General features: G+C 30.6%; 1 protein-coding gene across 14 annotated transcripts in view; it reads left to right on the forward strand.

Moving 5' to 3' along the window:
- Positions 1-18102, forward strand: part of Sin3A (SIN3 transcription regulator family member A) — a 41456-nt gene that overhangs the window by 11080 nt on the left and 12274 nt on the right. For 12 of the 14 annotated variants that reach the window (XR_012458396.1, XM_074127900.1, XM_074127906.1 and 9 more), the window contains exons 11-24: positions 110-541; positions 6718-7081; positions 9439-9653; positions 9823-9980; positions 11981-12101; positions 12211-12354; positions 12463-12688; positions 13309-13529; positions 14517-14700; positions 14797-14960; positions 15062-15244; positions 16070-16234; positions 17011-17105; positions 17834-17963. Coding sequence is in view for 12 of the 14 variants with exons in the window: in XM_074127900.1 (XP_073984001.1) it covers positions 110-541; positions 6718-7081; positions 9439-9653; positions 9823-9980; positions 11981-12101; positions 12211-12354; positions 12463-12688; positions 13309-13529; positions 14517-14700; positions 14797-14960; positions 15062-15244; positions 16070-16234; positions 17011-17105; positions 17834-17963 (2802 nt within the window). In the remaining 2 variants the exon portion in view is untranslated. Of the gene's footprint in view, positions 1-109; positions 542-6717; positions 7082-9438; positions 9654-9822; positions 9981-11980; positions 12102-12210; positions 12355-12462; positions 12689-13308; positions 13530-14516; positions 14701-14796; positions 14961-15061; positions 15245-16069; positions 16239-17010; positions 17106-17833; positions 17964-18102 lie in introns of all 14 variants that reach the window. The other 2 variants (XR_012458397.1, XM_074127912.1) reach the window with 2 other exon arrangements.

An 18102-nucleotide genomic window follows, 5' to 3' on the forward strand; every position in this document is an offset into this window, starting at 1 on the left:
TTAGTTCTAAAGTTTGTTTATATCCAAAATTTATTAAAAATACAAAAATTTAAGATAAAGCAGAAATACTTTCCTTGTTCAATTTTATTAACGGTTGTGCTTATTACAGAGTTCTAAGATGAACGACAGAAAAGGAAGCACTATGAGTATGAAGTACCCAAGTGGACGTGGAAATGAATCAAGTCGTGTGATTGGTACTAATAGTAATGAATTAAGAGGGAATGATGGACTTACTAAAGGTTCTCCGCCTGGAGGGTCAAGTGGTGGTGGTGGTAAGTGCAGTGGTGGTTCTGGTGGTAGTGCTGGCGGTAGTATTGGCGCGAAGAGGTCAGCAAGTGAATTATATTCAGCAGCTGCAGCGGCCGCAGCTACTGTTAGCAGCTCTCACAGTCCTGTGTCCGCAGGAGCTGCTCCCTCATCGGGCCATCACCACCACCATCATCATCATCACCATCATCACTCCTCATCATCACTACCCACACCAATCAAGAGACAAAAATTACAGACCTCCAATATTACACAACCTACGTATTTCGACTCTGTAAGTACATTTTTTTTTTAAAAAAAATTATCTTGCATGTTTCTTCTGTACGCTAATTACTGCTTTTTTTGGTGTGGTGCACGACAAGAAAAACAATGTACATTTTGTATCTTAGTTTGGAGTCTATGATCACTGCATTTTAATTCGTTTTAAGAGCCTTTTTACTTCTTTTCTGCCTTCTCACATAAGGCGAAAGTATTGCAATGTACAGATTATTCATCCTGAATTTTCATTTGATGTACAAGTTATGTCTCCAGTGTCCGAAAAGGGGGCTCCCCTTATCTCAGCTTTTATGTACAAGGGCGTAAATCATAAAGTGAAATTATTTGTTTCGTTTGAGACAATACGATCTCGATCAAAATTAGTAAATAACAACTGTACCTTTACTAACTCGTACTGCACAGTTTTTTTTTTTTCATTTCCTCAGAAATATCTTGAAACTATTTTCTTCAGTAACTTCGAATACGCATGTTTATCTAGAATGATTTTTTGGGGAAAATTTGTGTTATTCAATTTTGTTTTGGAGTCTTCAGGAGCTGTTACAACGGCGCTATAATGTTTTATTTCATAGAATATCCATCTCGTGTATAATACTATTAAAAATCAATTTCATTGCCAAAGTTTTGAATTAGATGAAAATCGGAAAAGCAAAAATGCGAATTTACGTCATAGTTTTTGTTTATTTTGACGGAAATGGTTAAGAAATTGCTATACGCATGAAATAATGTAAGCGTACATAAACCTACATTTTATAAATGGGTTCTGAAGGAGTTATAATATCACGCTTGTCTTAGTACTGTTTTACCATCTACGATACTACTATATCTATCTAGGTTTAGACAACATTTTTGGTAAAAGTTGATAGCTTTGAGATAATTTGAGAGCGTAAACTTCGTTAATAACCGTAAAAGGAAACAGTTAAATTGTTTGACATCAGATTATTTATTTTTCTTTTCGGATATTATTTTAAAGAAATCTGAACTACCGTTTTTAGCATGTAACTTCTGAGTATTTAAATAAGTTTAAATTGGAAAACCAAACATGAATTGGTTACTTGGTCAGTCCAAGATTTCGGCTCAATTCCATCAATCAAAACGACCTTTTCATACATCAAAACGATTAAAAGACTTCTAATAAGGTACATGAGTTTATAAAACATGTAAATAAGAATTGAATAAATCTAGATTTTTTTTTTAGATGTAGGAAAAATAAGGTATAAATTTCACAATTAGGTTATTAAACTGCTAATTAAAAAGAAAAAAATAAGAACGGGTCCGTGATCTAAATAATGTAAAGGCGAATAAAAATTTTCTGTACAACAAAAATCTGAAGAAAATTAGCGTTTATTTACTGTAAAAGAATAAAGAAGTAAAAGTTTAGTCGTTCTTAAATTAAGTTCCCCCTTTTAATTTAATTTTTTTAAATTATTCTCTCGAAAATGAAATTAATTTATTTTCTCATAACTGATAATGTTTCTTATTAGTTACATACTTTTATTAATGTCCATTAGAATAACTTTTCGTACATTTCCATAGCATTTTCCTTGGAACTGCTAAAGCTGTGTATCAAATGGTTGAAACTGGGACTGTTGCACATTCGTTGATACAGAAATGTACAACAGCTTATCTTGTTGTTAGAGTTGACCTTTATCATTACCATGATGCATGGAGTACTTATTATTGAGTTCTTTAGGCTATTTTTAATAAAATATTAGCGAAGTGTACCACCTTAGCAAATTGCTTCAGCTATTTATTCATTTATTCAATATTTATTGATAAATAATAACCTCGTTGGAGGACGTGAAAATATATTTGAGTGGGGAATAATCGAGTTGCAAAAGCTTTTTTTCAACTTAATCAGCCATTGAAACGTTCCCCCCCCCAAGATATTACATTTCAAAAATCCATTCCTGCTCATTATTTGGGCTTCTTTTAGCCTGTTTTAGAATCTATTCCAAAATTTAAGAACAAGACAATTTGTGGATTCCTTCCAGGAAGTGTAATATCCGAAACTGGAAATTAAAAAAAAAAAAGTCATCCATTTTATGCCAACTGCTGAAAGTTAATGTCTGTTCTTGAGCCATTACTATTTCACGTCTTACTGCTTTTTTACTTTCTATTACTAACCATCACGCCCTGACATTCCGGTATGTTTCTCTTTCTCTTCCCATGTATATTGTTTGCGAATTTTGTAAAAAACAAATTTTTGGAAGATATAAGATCCGAAATTCGTATCTTTTCTTTATTTCAATTAGCCAACAGTGATAAAAACTGTGACACCTAATTCACTTTTTGCAACAAGTGGATTTCCACACATGGCTTTAGAATTCAATTCTTTGACACATTTTTTAAATAAAAATTCAGATTGATACCTATCTTTCTAACCAACCATCAGTGGCCGCTGCTATTTTAAGGGAATACGTTCGAGTTTCCTATAATACTTTACTATGGAACTCATATTTTTAATTTTTGGTCTACTTGCCCCATTTATCTGCACCATCCAACGAATGTCCATTCGTTGATCTTGAGAACATATTGCTTCTCAACCAGCCGACCCTATTTCGTTTCTTACATTAGAAATAACAAAAATTGTTAGATTCCAAATTTTTTAAGAATTCTTTTTTCAACTCTGAATTTAAACACACGGTCCTGAATTACTTTATTTCTTTATGCAAGTTGACGCCTGATTAGGCGGTGGGTAGATCAATCATATTGTAAATTATTGTTGATATAGCGCTGAAAACTACTTTTTTTAAAAAAAATAAGAAATCCTCTAAAAAACAAATGGCTATTTTAGTTTAGTTTGTGCCTGTTCAGAACTGTGATAATTTATGTTAATGTAACTTCAAGAGGTGTATTAGAAAAGCACAAGGATGAAGTACTGCTTTGAAACGTTTCTTTTGAATTGCATTTATTTACTAATCTTAAAATTTAAAGAGTGAAGCTCTGCTTGCATGCATACAATAGATTCTTAAAATAACAATTTACAATCCTGTCGGTAATCTCGATTTTTTTCTCTTCATTTCAGCTCTTATATTTAGTGAATTATTAGCAATTATTTACTGTAATTTATATAAAAGTTTAAAAATAAAAAAATAAATGGTAGTATCGCTGGAATAAATTTAATTGAGCAGCCATAAAACAAGACTAACCCTTGTTGTAACTGAATACTTTAATATTATTTATAATATTATGATAATAATTGTATTTTTTAATTAATTATTTTACCAACTTAGTGCATTTCATTTTAAATGTAAATAAAGTTAAAATTTATTGAGCTCTCTTTTCGAAAAAGTGAATTTTTAGCTTTTTGTTTTCATTGTTGCAAGTACGAGTATGTTTTATCGATTCTATTGACTTTTTTTTACTGGATTATTAAAACAGAAATTAATTCCAAATTTAAATTTTCTAACATTCTATTTCTTGTTGTTACCTATCTCTTAAATTTGCTTAAGATGGCTAAAGAGAATGACTCATATTTCTTTATTAGGTCATTATTCTTGTTTCTATTAAGCTGCCAATTAGTTTGGAAAAATAATAGTTTCAGTACTGATTTTTATTACTTACTCTGATGTTATTATTCAGATATTTTTAAAGTTCTGAATTGCATTGAAGTGATTTTTGAACTGAACATTATCTTTAATAAAACATTTTGAGATTGGATTAAGTGAGAATTCTTGAATTACTGAGAAAAATACTTTCACAAAAAATGGCTCATTCGCTTTTGTATAATTAGCTAATTTTTTGAATATCTTGTTGCATAATTATTGGTTGGTGATTTTTTTTCCTTTTTCACACTCGCTTTATTTTATTCAGTTAAAAATATTTTAATTCTTATTAACTTATAATTATTTTTTTTGCATGTATAACCAATTTCTTGTTTTAATTTTTTGGCTAGGATTATTTTTATTTTATTTTTTTTTCCTCATTGTACCACGTTTTCTTTATCTGTGCAAAACTTCTATAATTGATATTGCGACACACCAGAAGTCCACCTGCGCGCGTCTGGCTATTTTAGTATTATTCTCTGGACATTGGTTTGTAAGGAACTTATAACAAAAACTCTCGATTGATTAGAAAGAAGCAAGGATATACCTCATTCTTTTCAGATGTACCCGTCAAAGCACCATAACTTAAAAGTTCATTGAAATGTTTTAAAAGAAAATATGTGAAGTAGAAGAAGTTAAAAAATGACAACAGATATTCATTTTAAATTACGATTATATCATTAATTGGAACCTTAAGTAACAGAAGATATTTTTTCTGCAGATAACCTCTTTGAACGCAGTGCCAACATATCAAACAATCCCTAGTCAATGATTTGATCAGCAGTTAGTTATAATAATTGATTTAAATATTAATGGAAGTTAATTTAAATATAATCTAAGTTTTATCCAGATAAAAAAAAATAAGAAATTAAATATTTAAACATTGTTAATTCCCGTTCTTATGATGGTTTGGCTTATCTTACATATATAAATCGTTTATTTTGTACTACTTTATAATAATTCTATACTCTATAATTCAATTGAAGGGTGATGGTGATGATGAGATAGATTGATTTGATAAAATTTGATACATATTTTGCGCTTATAGTTTTGTTATTCGAATTCAAACTTCGAATAAGCAATTTTAAGGTTACTAAAGTAATTATAGTGTATTACTTTATTTAACATCACTTGTCAACCTCCTAGTAAATGATACGGGAAGTTTAAGAGGAATCTGCAAATATTAATATAATCGGCGGGTGTAGTCCGCAGAGTCCACAATCTTTTCTTTGGAAGGATATGATAACCTTCCTACGTGTTGCAATTTAAATGCCATCTTTTTTTAGCGATTAACGGTTTAAATTTTAGAAGATATTTTTGGCGAGTTTATTGTTTTGGACACTAAATAAGATCACTATTTTTTAAGAAGTAAACTTGAAAAAAGAAAAAGATAACTTATTTATTATTTTGTGCTGACCATCCGATTTTTAATGTTAAATTTTATATTTCAATGTACCATACTCATTATACTAGGACATTGAAATTTATGTGATATTGATGTTCCATTATTAACCATGTTAGAAAAAAATTTTCTTTCGTTCAAAGTGATGAATTTTTATTCTATTCCTTAGTATTAATTTTTCGTTACAAATTTTACGATTTTCTCTTAAAGTTGTAGAACTCATCCTAAACCACATGAGTTTTATTTTGAACATTGCAGAAAATTACAAATAAGAAACTTTGGGAGAGTTGTAAAGTTGGGACATTTATCACCTTTATTTTCATTTTATTATCGCTTCGTTAATATTGTAGAAATGTTGGTAAATGTTAAGTATTATATATTTCGGTAAATACAGAAGAAAGTCGGCTAAAAATGTGCTAGAATCTCTCAGAAAATATTTTGATGTATTGTCCAGAGTTCTTGTTCTGTTTTTTCCAGACTTATTTATGAAGTTCAGTCATTTAATCTTAAAACATCTATAATAAGAACATGTTACTGTTACTTAAGAATATTTTGTTTTTTGATTGAATAAAGAGCAGTACACAGTAAATTTTTTCAAAAGTAAATACTTAAAATCGCTGTAAATCAAAATATTATGAGCTTATATTTAGTTCCCTTCCATTCATCAATCAATGGAAATAGTCATCCTTCTTATAGAATTATCTTTATATACATATATTAATTTCGTATCATCTATTTTTAGTTTATTGTAAACTTTGTGGATTTTGCATAATTAATCTATTATTATTTGCCATATTTTTTTGTGTACATCAGTGATTTTGTTACTGGGATCCATATAACAGTGGTTTTGGTTTGCTGTGAATGTTAATGAAGACCTTACCTGCTTTTTTGTTTGGATTTACTAATTTATAAAAATTAACTCTTTTTTTTTTTTTGTAGCCACACTATTATTTATATTTTAGCTTTATTAATTTTGCACTATCTACACTTAGGATTTTTCACTTTTAGTAAAAGCTTCTTTTTTTATTTAGCTTCTAGGAGTTTTGTTGGTGTAGTTTGGTTTCTTATTATTTGCTAAGTGCTACTTCTTTATTGAAAGAGAATTGAGATTTTGAATGTCTTAGTGCCCCATTTGGATCGCTTTAGTAGTTTCCGCACCTTTTTCTTCTCACGTTTTTTTGTTAGTTTTTATTACGAATACGTCCTTGTGTTATGGCTGCTCTTCAGATAAAGCGGCAGTTGAGGAATCCTCAAGCATACGAGAATCTTCTGCGATGCTGCCATCTGTTCAACCTTGAGATCATCTCTAGGTGTGAACTGCTCTGCCTGATCACACCATTGCTATCACGGTGTCCTGACGTGCTGGCTTGGTTCAAGGATATGTTGGGGAGAGGTGATACTGGATTGACAAGCGGAGGCGGAGGTGGTAACAGTGCCAGTCCACCACCTCCGTCTCATCATTCTCAAGCGAGCTGCGCGCCAACACATGCTACAGCTACACCACAGTCTTCTCACGAACAACTACCACTCAGGCCCATCCCTCATGATACTCGGCCAGATTTGGTCACTACTGCTGCTACAGCGGATATAGGTAAATTTATTAAACTTTACAAAATATTGTAAAAAAAAAAAAAAATTAATATTTAGTGCAGTGTCTGCGACAAAAATAATTCAAGAGAATGTGTATGTATAATTATTCTCAAATTAGTTTTAATTTATTTGTAAATAGCGATCCAGTGCTTCTGCCACAAATGAAGGCTAAACATTATACTATGTCCCTCGTAAGAGGGCTTTTTAATGTAGAGAAAATTGGCATTTGTCTAACTCAGGGATGGCGAACCTTTTTGAGACGTGGGTCAAATTTGGTTCATTTTTTTTTTTTTTTTTTTTTTTTTAGTACTAGCTCTTGGGCCCATTTGCACAAGAGTTAAGTTAAAAATGTTAAACTGAATATTTTCAAAACTAAACATCTTTAAAATTCAGTTAGCATAACGGGTAAAACGGGACGAAACAAGTGCTATGGAAGTATGGGTTTTATCTGAAGAAAAATCTAAATATGGTTATTTGCTTTGGGTTGTCGATTTTTTTTAGCAAACAAAATATGAGTAAAATTATACATTTTTGCTTTATTTCAAATACTACAAAAGCATTTGTCGTCACTTGCGTTTTAGAATTGTAATGATCAAATTAAAGGTTATAGATAGCATTTAAATTGCTTTTGTGTCAATGCGTGATTAAAAAAAATACAGATAGAATATAAATTATCCACACAATTAGAAAATCTATATCATCCCGCGTAAACAAACAAATGGTTGCCTAGCAATTGTGGGTCAGTGAAAAAGCTTGCGCGGGTCAGTGTCTGACCCGCTGGTCATAGGTTCGCCATCACTGGTCTAACTTATAACCTAACTGAGAAAGGTACTTAGAATTCGAAAAAAATGTTTCAAGGCGCAGTTACACTCAACTAAAAAAAAAATATTAAAAAAATAAATAAATAAAAATAATGATAATAAAATAGTGGTTAAACTAGATATTCTTAATTGGGATAATAGAAATTCTTACAAGTTTTTATCACAATAATTAATTGAAAGTTACCCTTAAATAAAACATTACTTGTTGTATAAGTCCTAAAAATGATTGTAATGAATGAGATTCGCTGAAAATAATATATTTGAATTCTGGAGTAAGGAAATGGTTTTAGCGAAGATTAGGACAGTAATATTGTGAAGCATTTTAGTGTATTTGTTAGAGAGAGAATGCGAAAATAATTAAGAGAAAAAAATAATTTATAATTTACTAGGAGCCTAAAATTTACTGCACCGAACAACAGGGTATCCTTTTTGAAACCTTCGACTGGAATTTATGTACGGATCCTATGCCTCATTTTTAACTTGACATGATAGTTATCCAAACATTTATAATATGAAGATGATTCGAGTTCTTCGACCAGATTTGTATCAGAAAGTTTCCGTAGTCCTGGCTGAATTATCTTTTCTCGGACAATATAAGCGCCTTCTTAAAACATTTAGAATGAGATATTATGAAAAAAGTAGTCTCAAGCGGTGAATACGATTGAGTAGAGACAGGAGAATATTGTTTGCTCCAAAATAGAAAAAAAACCTGCCTTTCAGAAAAGCAATTTGAAACAGTTTAGGCTCTTTCCATTGTTTTGTTTTGGAAAAGAAATAGAGAAAGTACTTGAAAGAACGAGCCTTGAATATTTCTTGTTATAGCACTGATGAAATTAATATTAGTAAAGGGTGTTGGATGTTGGTGGTGACAAAAAGTGGAGGCATGCGAAGTACGATAGATATGAAGAATCACCGCTAGATAGTGTGCAATGAATGTTCACTTATTCACTATGTCAATGGTGTAATTACTAATTGATTAATTTAGTGATAATAGAAAGCAAAATTGTCGAAAGTTTCAAATTTAAAAGAAAGAGAGGGAATTCAATCCTTGCATTTATTCAGAAACCATCTAAAATCTTTCACTTGATTGATTGAATTGGAAGGAATATTTAAAGTATATTTTTTGCATTTTTGTTCAATATTATAAGTTAAGTTTTATTCGGATCGCCACTAAAACATTTTCTTGTTATAAATTTCATTGATCGAACTCCTTAGAGTTGTTAAGCATATAAAATTATACATTTTTTTGTTGTAAACGCGAATAGAATGTCGAGCTTCTACATCCAAATGAGTAAACGTTACCTTTTTAGTGTGGATGGTGCTCTTTCTGATGCGATTACAGTTCAGAGTTATATATCACTATGTCGAGTCATTTTGGGAACACATATAACTACTATTTACCAAAAGCCAGTTACAATAATACTCAATTCATGAATCTTAAGAATCGTTGGCTCCTATCAAATGTTTTATGTGATTTTAATTACTAATTAATATTGTTTAAATGTACTTTGAATTTCAATTTTATATTTTTTTCTAGATTTTTCAACATGTAAGAGGATTGGTGCAAGCTATTGTGCACTACCAAAACATGTTCCACCACCCAAGTGTTCTGGAAGAAATTTTCTTTGTAAACAAGTTCTCAATGATACTTGGGTCTCGTTTCCAACATGGAGCGAAGATTCTACCTTTGTTACTTCAAGGAAGACACAATATGAAGAATATATCTACCGCTGTGAAGATGAAAGATTTGAGGTAATTCTATTTCATCAATCATCAATGATAATAAAACAAAAAAAGGTTGTTTCTGGATTTAGACACGTATTCATCTGAAAATATCCAGGAACCTGGAATAGTTAGTGAAAATTTTAGGATAGGTAAAAATGTTTTAAAATAATTTCAATATGGTTTTATTATTTTCTAGTTGGATCTTGTGATAGAATCTAATGCAGCAACTATTCGTATACTGGAAGGCGTACAGAAGAAAATGTCAAGAATGGCACCTGAAGAACTAACAAAATTCAGGCTTGATGACACCCTCGGAGGTTCATCTCCCACAATACACATTAGAGCCATCAAAAGGTATTTTTAATTATTATAAGTGTCAAAAAATACTCTTAATGTTGTCAGAAGGAGTAAATGAGGTAGACTGAAATTACATCAGTTGTAGGTAAAATTCTCTTTAAGAAAAAATATTGTTTAGAACCTTTTTTTGTGTAAAGGAATAATCATAATTTCAAAGAAACACTAAATTTTAGGGAAGTCAATAAATTTTCGTATAAAATTTAATGATCTTAAATTCTAAATGTCCATGTAATTTTTTCAAATTTAAGAAAATTTCCTCAAAAATACTTTTTTTTTAAAGTTTCAAGTTTTTTCTATAAAAAGAAACTTGATTTTCGGTAATTTAAGAAAGTGAAGCTAGATTCGTGCATTAAACCTTCACTAATTTTGTTGCTTACATAAAGTAGTTACACAAGCATTATTCCGTACACCTGTTAGGATCTTTCTAGATGAAGTGTGTTTGTTTTACCTACACTTTTAGAAGTAGTACAAGTTAGGGAATCATTAAAGGAGTTGCGTTTCTGTTAAGACTTTAAAAGCCTCTGTCATAACATTCACAGCTCCTTATATTAAAAGTGCCTTAATTTGACAGTAAACTTTTAGTTTTGTTTACTGCCAGATACGGGGCTTACAATATTATGTTTTTAAAAATTTATTAATGCTTTCTCAGAAAAATTTATAGGTATGTACCTATAATTCTAACAATAAAGTCAACCATTAATTAAACTTCCATAAACTGGTTTAATTAGCATACTTTTGAATATTTAGTCGTCAAATAACTTGTTTAGTTCAACAAAGAAATTAATGTGGCATCCTAATGCATTTTTTCACCAAATTTTTGATCCATTATAACTGAATTAAAATTTATATGAAAACTTGTCATAACTATTTAACTGACAAAAGAATCATGGTTAGCTGTAAAAATATGAGAGCGTTGAAACTACTAACGCTGGAAACAGTAGAGCGGCGAAAACAAACACAAGCTAACATATGGGACCGCGCATAGTGGGGGGCAAAGCGAAGATAAAGCAACGCTACCAAGAGAGAGAGTAGAGCAACACGTTGTGACTTGTTTGATTTCTTCGCTCTTATCGCGCTCAATTTTCAAAGGTTAAAATGGATATTGCTGCATTTATTGGTGTAGTTTTCTTTAAAGAAACCTCTGCGAGACCAAAAGGATCCTCTACTTCTCATCCGATTTGTGTTGGATAAGAAATGGAACAAGATTAATGTGGTTATCATTGAAATTCGTTCTTTTCTTGATTAACATGCCTTCAACACTGGTTAGTATGTAATTAAATGATGAAATAGGCATTCGAAAATACGAATGAAACTTGCCAGGATGCTCCCGAAGTTATTGGTACAATTGACGGAATTCACCATGTTCATGTCTAGTCCTGTTCATATCATTAACACTGCAGCTCCTGCTTGCTGAAAATACCAAATTTTCAATAAAGAATTTTCTTGTAGAAATAATTCCTCCATCATGTCTCGTCGAAAGGAGAACGTGACTTAACTCGTCACTATGTGCATGCGACTCTTTGCTCGTCGCTCTCTCTGATTTGAAGCAACTATCATTACCGCTTTACTCGCCGCTCCACTATGTTTCCAGCCTAAAAATGTCTACAATTGAGCTGGATTACCAATTAAAGGTTCATCATCATCAGAAGTTTGTTATGCCAAGATACACTTTGACGAAAACATTTTTTTTGCGTCTTCATATTAATTTCCCCAAATAAGTAATTGTGGGGTGAATTTTCTAAGGGACTGCACTTTTAACAAAAGTTTTTTTTTTGACAATTAGGATATTTTTACTGGTTTCTGCCAAACGTTTACGTTAAAAAAAATCTGGGATCCGAAACGTTGACTCTTTGGTTATCATTTTATTTGTATACAGCAAACTTTATCATTTTAAGTCACTCTATTCTTAGGATTATAAAATTATTACATACCTATAAACCTGGGGTTTAGTTTTGAGGGTTAGTTACTGAATTTTCATCAAATTAATATTTTTGTAGAATATATGGTGAAAAAGCCACGGATATAATTGATGGCCTTAAAAAGAATCCAAGTGTAGCTGTCCCAATAGTACTTAAAAGACTAAAAGGGAAAGAAATCGAATGGCGACAAGCACAAAAGGTAATTTATTGTGTCAGATATTAAAGTAGTTGCATAGATTTTTTGTGAATTCTTTCAATTAATTATTGTTCTTATTTTTTATCTATTTACTTTATTTTTTTTTATAAAGGGATTCAACAAAACATGGCGAGAACAAAATGAAAAATTCTACCTCAAGTCTCTTGATCATCAAGGTATTAATTTTAAGCAAAACGATCTCAAGGCTTTAAGATCCAAATCACTAATCAACGAAATTGAACTTGCTTATGATGAGGTAAGAGTTATTTAATATATATATTTTTGTGTACAAAACAATATTAATTTCTCATTTATTATAACTTAGTAATGTGTTTATTAAATATAAATATTTTGTTTACTGCAGCGTAATGAGAGTGAAGAAGGTAAAAATGGACCACATATGATGTTTACATATTGTGACAGATCTGTTTTGGATGATGCTGCAAATTTGTTAATCTATCATGTGAAAAGGCAAACAACTATTCACAAACAAGATAAAACTAGAATAAAACAGTTATTAAGACAATTCCTACCAGATCTGTTTCATCATCCGCGGCAAGAACTGAGCGACGATGAAAGGGATTCCACTGGTAAATAAATTGCATTGATGATTTTTAATAAGTTTAGTGTAGTGAAAAGATTCTATCGTTATTTTCTTATAATGGTTTAATGTTCTTTTTCGATCTCTTAAAACCCAATAAATCTTGATTGTTGGGCGAAAGCTAGGTGCAGTAAATGTTTAAAAAAAACTTCCAAGATTAAATTCACGAGAGCACAGCCATAATTTGGTAAATTTCGATTAATTTTTTAAAGAACGTTCTAAGTTAAAAGTTTATGTTTAGAGGAGTTGCAAATACACAGTGTTCAACGGAAATATGGTCCACTGTCACAACGCTCCTAATATTAATATGCCTTTGATAACTTACTCTATGAAGACATCTTCGGTAAGACAGATTGAGGCAAACATGTTCTACACATTATTTCTCATAATATTTATTTATTTTTACCTAAAGGCTTGTCAACGACTTAAGGGGTTTTAATTCAATTTTAAATCACTATTTTGCATATCTTATTGAAATATCTGAGAAATTTCATAATCGTGAAAGCTTAACTTTCCTAAACAGTCGCTGCAACATAAGTCAATCTGAATTTCAGTAAACTTTTTTTTTAGTTTATTTACCATTATTATATTATACCTTTTGTATTTTAGATGAGAAAATAGAAGTTGATGGCGGCGGGCTGAGTAAAGAGAGTAATGGTCCTACAAATAGTAACTCAGTTCCTCCCAGTAATAACAAGAACGATAGTACGATGGCGTCAAGGTCGCATGCCGGTGCATCATCTAATGAAACAACTTGCAATACTAATAGTGATAGCTCGAAGGTCAAACAAGAAAATGTTAATGATAGAGTTTCACCAACCCAGTACCTGGTAATGTTTAATTACTTGCTTTTTTAAACTTATTAATTTTTAATTTAAATTAATCCTAGAACTACACTGAACTAAAACTAAATTTATAGTTTTAAATGTAATATTTTTCATTTGAAAATTGTACTCAGGGGAGTTTTCCGGAAGCTACTTTTCAAGTTCTTTTTGTAGCGTTATTTCAGTGTGTTTTATTTGTAAACTAGAAGCATACATTAAAATAGAAATAATATAAAAGATAAAATTACAATTAAAATTATGCTATAACTTTCGAAACCCCCCACATCTAACAAAACTTGAAAGTTTACGAGTTCGAAATTGAAAGAGGCACCTTGGAGTCCATTCCTTATTTCATAATAAGTGGATGGTTATTTTTTAGAGTGCTATAAAAAGACATGTCCTTAATTACCAATGTCTTTGTCCTTTTAAATGACTCAGCACTTTGGAAAAGGGCGTACATAAATAATTAAACTTATAATTTTTTAAGAAGTCGGCTTTTGTGACTTGATTATTTAAGTTGAATATATAAAAATGTGGTAGGATTATCAACTCAGTTCAGTCATTACAAACCTTCTTTAAATTTTTTCACATAATAAATCAGCTCCTCCAAACTGACTAGTTTTCTAATAAGTTACTTAAGGTATCACATCTATTTTCATAAAGTCAACGGTTCAAACAGAGCGGAACGTAGCAACTGAAGTTAAATGTTGGCCATAGGAGAAGAAGCTCGTGCATTTAAATAAATAAATAATAAACAAGTATCAAATAAATTTCTTCAAAAAGGTTAAAAAAAATATTCTAAGAATAAACAGTTCAAATGTTTAGACTGCTCTAAGAATAAATTGTAAAAATGTTTAGACTACATCTATTTTTACTTCTGTTTTTTTATTTGAAGTGTGAACTAGTAGAAATATAGCATTAATTTGCTTTTACCACGCACAAGATTGTTTGTTAATCTGTACTAATTATGCTGTAATTGGTAACCTATTTCAGGATGACGAGTACACGTTATTCTATGGGAATAATAGCTGGTATTTGTTCCTTCGTCTTCATCAAATACTTTGTGAACGTCTGGCAAAGATGTTAGAAAGATCTGTTAAAATATCTGAAGAAGAAGCTGCCAATAGTATAAATAGGAAAGAATCTACAGCTGTTGCGCTTAGGCTGAAACCAAATGGTATTTTATTTATTTTTATGCAACATTTACATAGGTAATAATTTGGCTTTAAATGAGTTTTAAATATTTTTTCGATTTTCTAATTTTTTTTTTTAGAACATTGTCAAGATTGTTACGCTGTAATGTTAGACATGGTAAAAAGTGTACTTGATTGTAGCATGGATCCAACCACATATGAAGATACCCTAAGAAATATGTTCGGGATTCATGCTTACGTTGGCTTTACTCTTGATAGAATTGTAACATACGCAGTTAGGCAGGTATATATATTTTTGTAGATAGCACTTTTGTATTTTAATAATAATAAAAATTATTATTGTTTGGATAGCACCCAAGTTAAAGGATTTTTTTTTTCTTTTAGTTGCAGCAATTAGTAACGGAAGAAACATGTGTTGAATGCTATCGGCTGCATACCAAGTACAGGTTAAAAGGAGGTGCTGGAGGAACGTGTAACGGTTCAGCTAGCAGGCAGTCAGCTGAATCTGGTTACCTCAGAGCCGCTACAACTGTTCTTGCGGGAGATAATTGCTACAAAATATATATAGTATGTATCTTGCTAAGAAAGAAGTTAAAAAAATACTTTTGAGGTCCCCTGAGACAGAAAAAGTAGAAAATGTGTCTAAATGTAAAAAATTAGCTCAAAAATAAAATAAAAATCGTTATCGTCTCGACAGTTTACTGTATAAACATTTGTTAAGAAGTTATTATTTTTTCATCATTGATTCTACGCTAAACGAGAATAGAATAGCTAGGCAGTGTAGTTGGCTTTAATGAGTATTGGAGTATTAAAATGAGTTAATAGGTAAGGTTTAAATACAGCAGGTTCGGTTGAAATATTGAGAATCCCATCTTGAATATAATGGTCTTGTTTGTTTTATTCGGGTTTTAGGAATGTTGAGAACTCTTCCCCAACAATATGAATTTTGTTTAATAATCTGGAATGTATGAGTAATGTTAAGTTTATACTTATTTCATTTGAATTTGTTCAAACGTGTTTATATTACATTTAAACGGCATGGGGGAATAATTGGATAGATGTAATGGTCAGTTTTATCTGTGGTGTGTGTCGTATATGTTTTTATGACTGAATGATAACATAATATAGTTTCACTAGCTATAATTATACTTGATATTCGCAAACACCAAGATTTATGGTGTGAACAATTCGTTTATAGAACTACTATTTTTTTTCACCATTTTGCCAAATGAGGATAACGTTGATTGATTATTAATTGGGGCGGTTTTGCCCCCACCTACACAATATTAAAATAAACATTTATTACAAATTTAGTATTAAAATAAATGAAAGTTAGGATTTCATTATTCAAAAAATAATACTCTAGCAACTTGTTGACTGTGTGTTTTATAGTATAAAGAAGATTGTAAGGTGACTGTAGAGTTATTGGACTCGGAAAATGAAGAAGAAGAAACAGAAAAAGGCAATTCTCTGCAAAATAATGCACAAGAATCTGCAGCACAGTCCGCAGCGGCCAAATGGGACGAATATATTGATAGCATTAGCGCCAACGACAAGGTCAGTAAGTGTTGCTTTCATTATTAATAAATTGTATCATTAGTTATAAATATAAGTTAATAACGATTATGTTCTGTTACTGAATTGGTTATAAATATTTCCATGAATTCATTTAGTTCATAGTTTTATGGATTCTTAAGCAAATTGATATTTATTTTTCGTTATGTGAAAAATATTCTGTTCACTAATTATTCTAGAAATAAGCTTTACGACCGAACCGTGTTGAAGATGTCAGCAAAAGCAACATGCTCCGAATCGTGCTAACAATTGCAATTTCTTATCTTTTAAAACCAAAAAATTGTTACTGATATGCAATTGAATTAGTGAGTCTGATCTTATAACAATTGCATTATCTTTTAGGTGAAAGAGAGGAAAATACCTAATATATTTTAAGAAGTACATGAACAAATTTGGTTGCTCATGAGCCTCTGTTAAAAATAGAGTAAAAAAACTAAGTACCTAATTGTAGGATTTCATGGGTGTTGACCAAAGAGCCCATTTCGCCGCGACCTAGAAAATTTAATTTAATAATTATTCTAAACAAATAATTGATCTAATTTAGTTCTTCAACATTCTTACATTATATCGCATAAATCTCTTTAGAAGTACAAGGCCATTGTCCACTGGAAGCAATATAAACAAAAGTGCAAATCTGACCCGTCTATGACTTGTTAACTAGGATAGTCTCTTTTAGTAAAATTATTTCATAAATATAAATATATTTTCTTTAACAAGAAAATTCCTTTTCTTCATTCTGTTTTTGTTCGAATTGCCAGATGAATGTGGATGATCGAGAGAACTGGAGTAAAAAAGCAGTCTACTTACATCGGAATTTGAAGAGATGGTCAAAAAATAAACACCCTGACAACAGGTATGAGTTATTATTTTAAAAGTATACTTATTAGACAAAAAATATTAAAAGTATTTAATGAAATAGTTAAGTATATAATTAAAACTAATATAGTTTTCTTTAAATGCAAATTTTTTTAACAATTATTAAGCTTGGGGTTTCGAAGTTAATAAATATTCTTCGGTATATACTATTTATTTTTTTTGACAGAGTGGGGCTACCAGTGATTAGAACTGCTGAATATCACTTTAAGTTTAAATTTGAATTTCAAATTGTAAACGTGAGTTCCTCAAACTTACTCTATGGCACAGATGAAACTTTAAAGCATAAAATTATCCTTTGTCTAATAGTTTTGCGGATGTAAGCAAATCAATAACTATTTAAAGGACAGTGATCCGCTCGATAACAAAATGTTTATACTCTTATTAACAGTAAGAACATGCAGAGTTGATTGCTTTTACTAGGTTAAACTTCTGTTCTAATGAAGATGAAATTGTAGGGTATCAGTTGTAGATAATTTACTTCAGTATTTTAACGCATCATGGTTATATGGTAAAATATATTATATGGTGTTAAAAGCAATTATAGGCTATATCCACGACTCCAACTTTCGCTGGAGAAAATTAGATATGGGAAGATTTTAAGTTTACCCTTTTAATTGTATTGCAGCGAAAGAGTTTTTTAAATATTACAATATAAGCCTTTAACCTTAGTAATAAATAGAAATATAATCTTTTGTTTACTTTCAGTTCAAATAAATTGGAGGAATCAAACCTTGACCACTCGCAGTGTCTGTTCCAAACAACAAACGATAAGATATTGTATGTGGCGAATAATTGTGTACTATACCGAAAAGGAGCATTTACAAGAGCTAAACAGGTATGGTGCCTTTCTCTTCAATACTTCATGCTTCAACACTAACATTTAAGCTTTCCTTAGGGGAAAAAACAATTGAGATTATTTTTCTACTCATCGTCATTTTTTTTTTTTTTAATTGTAATTCATTTTATGAAAAGAA

This window comes from Rhodnius prolixus, unplaced genomic scaffold, assembly GCF_049639745.1.
Source record: "Rhodnius prolixus isolate KJV_2025 unplaced genomic scaffold, Rpr scaffold_9, whole genome shotgun sequence".
Lineage (NCBI taxonomy): Eukaryota > Metazoa > Arthropoda > Insecta > Hemiptera > Reduviidae > Rhodnius > Rhodnius prolixus.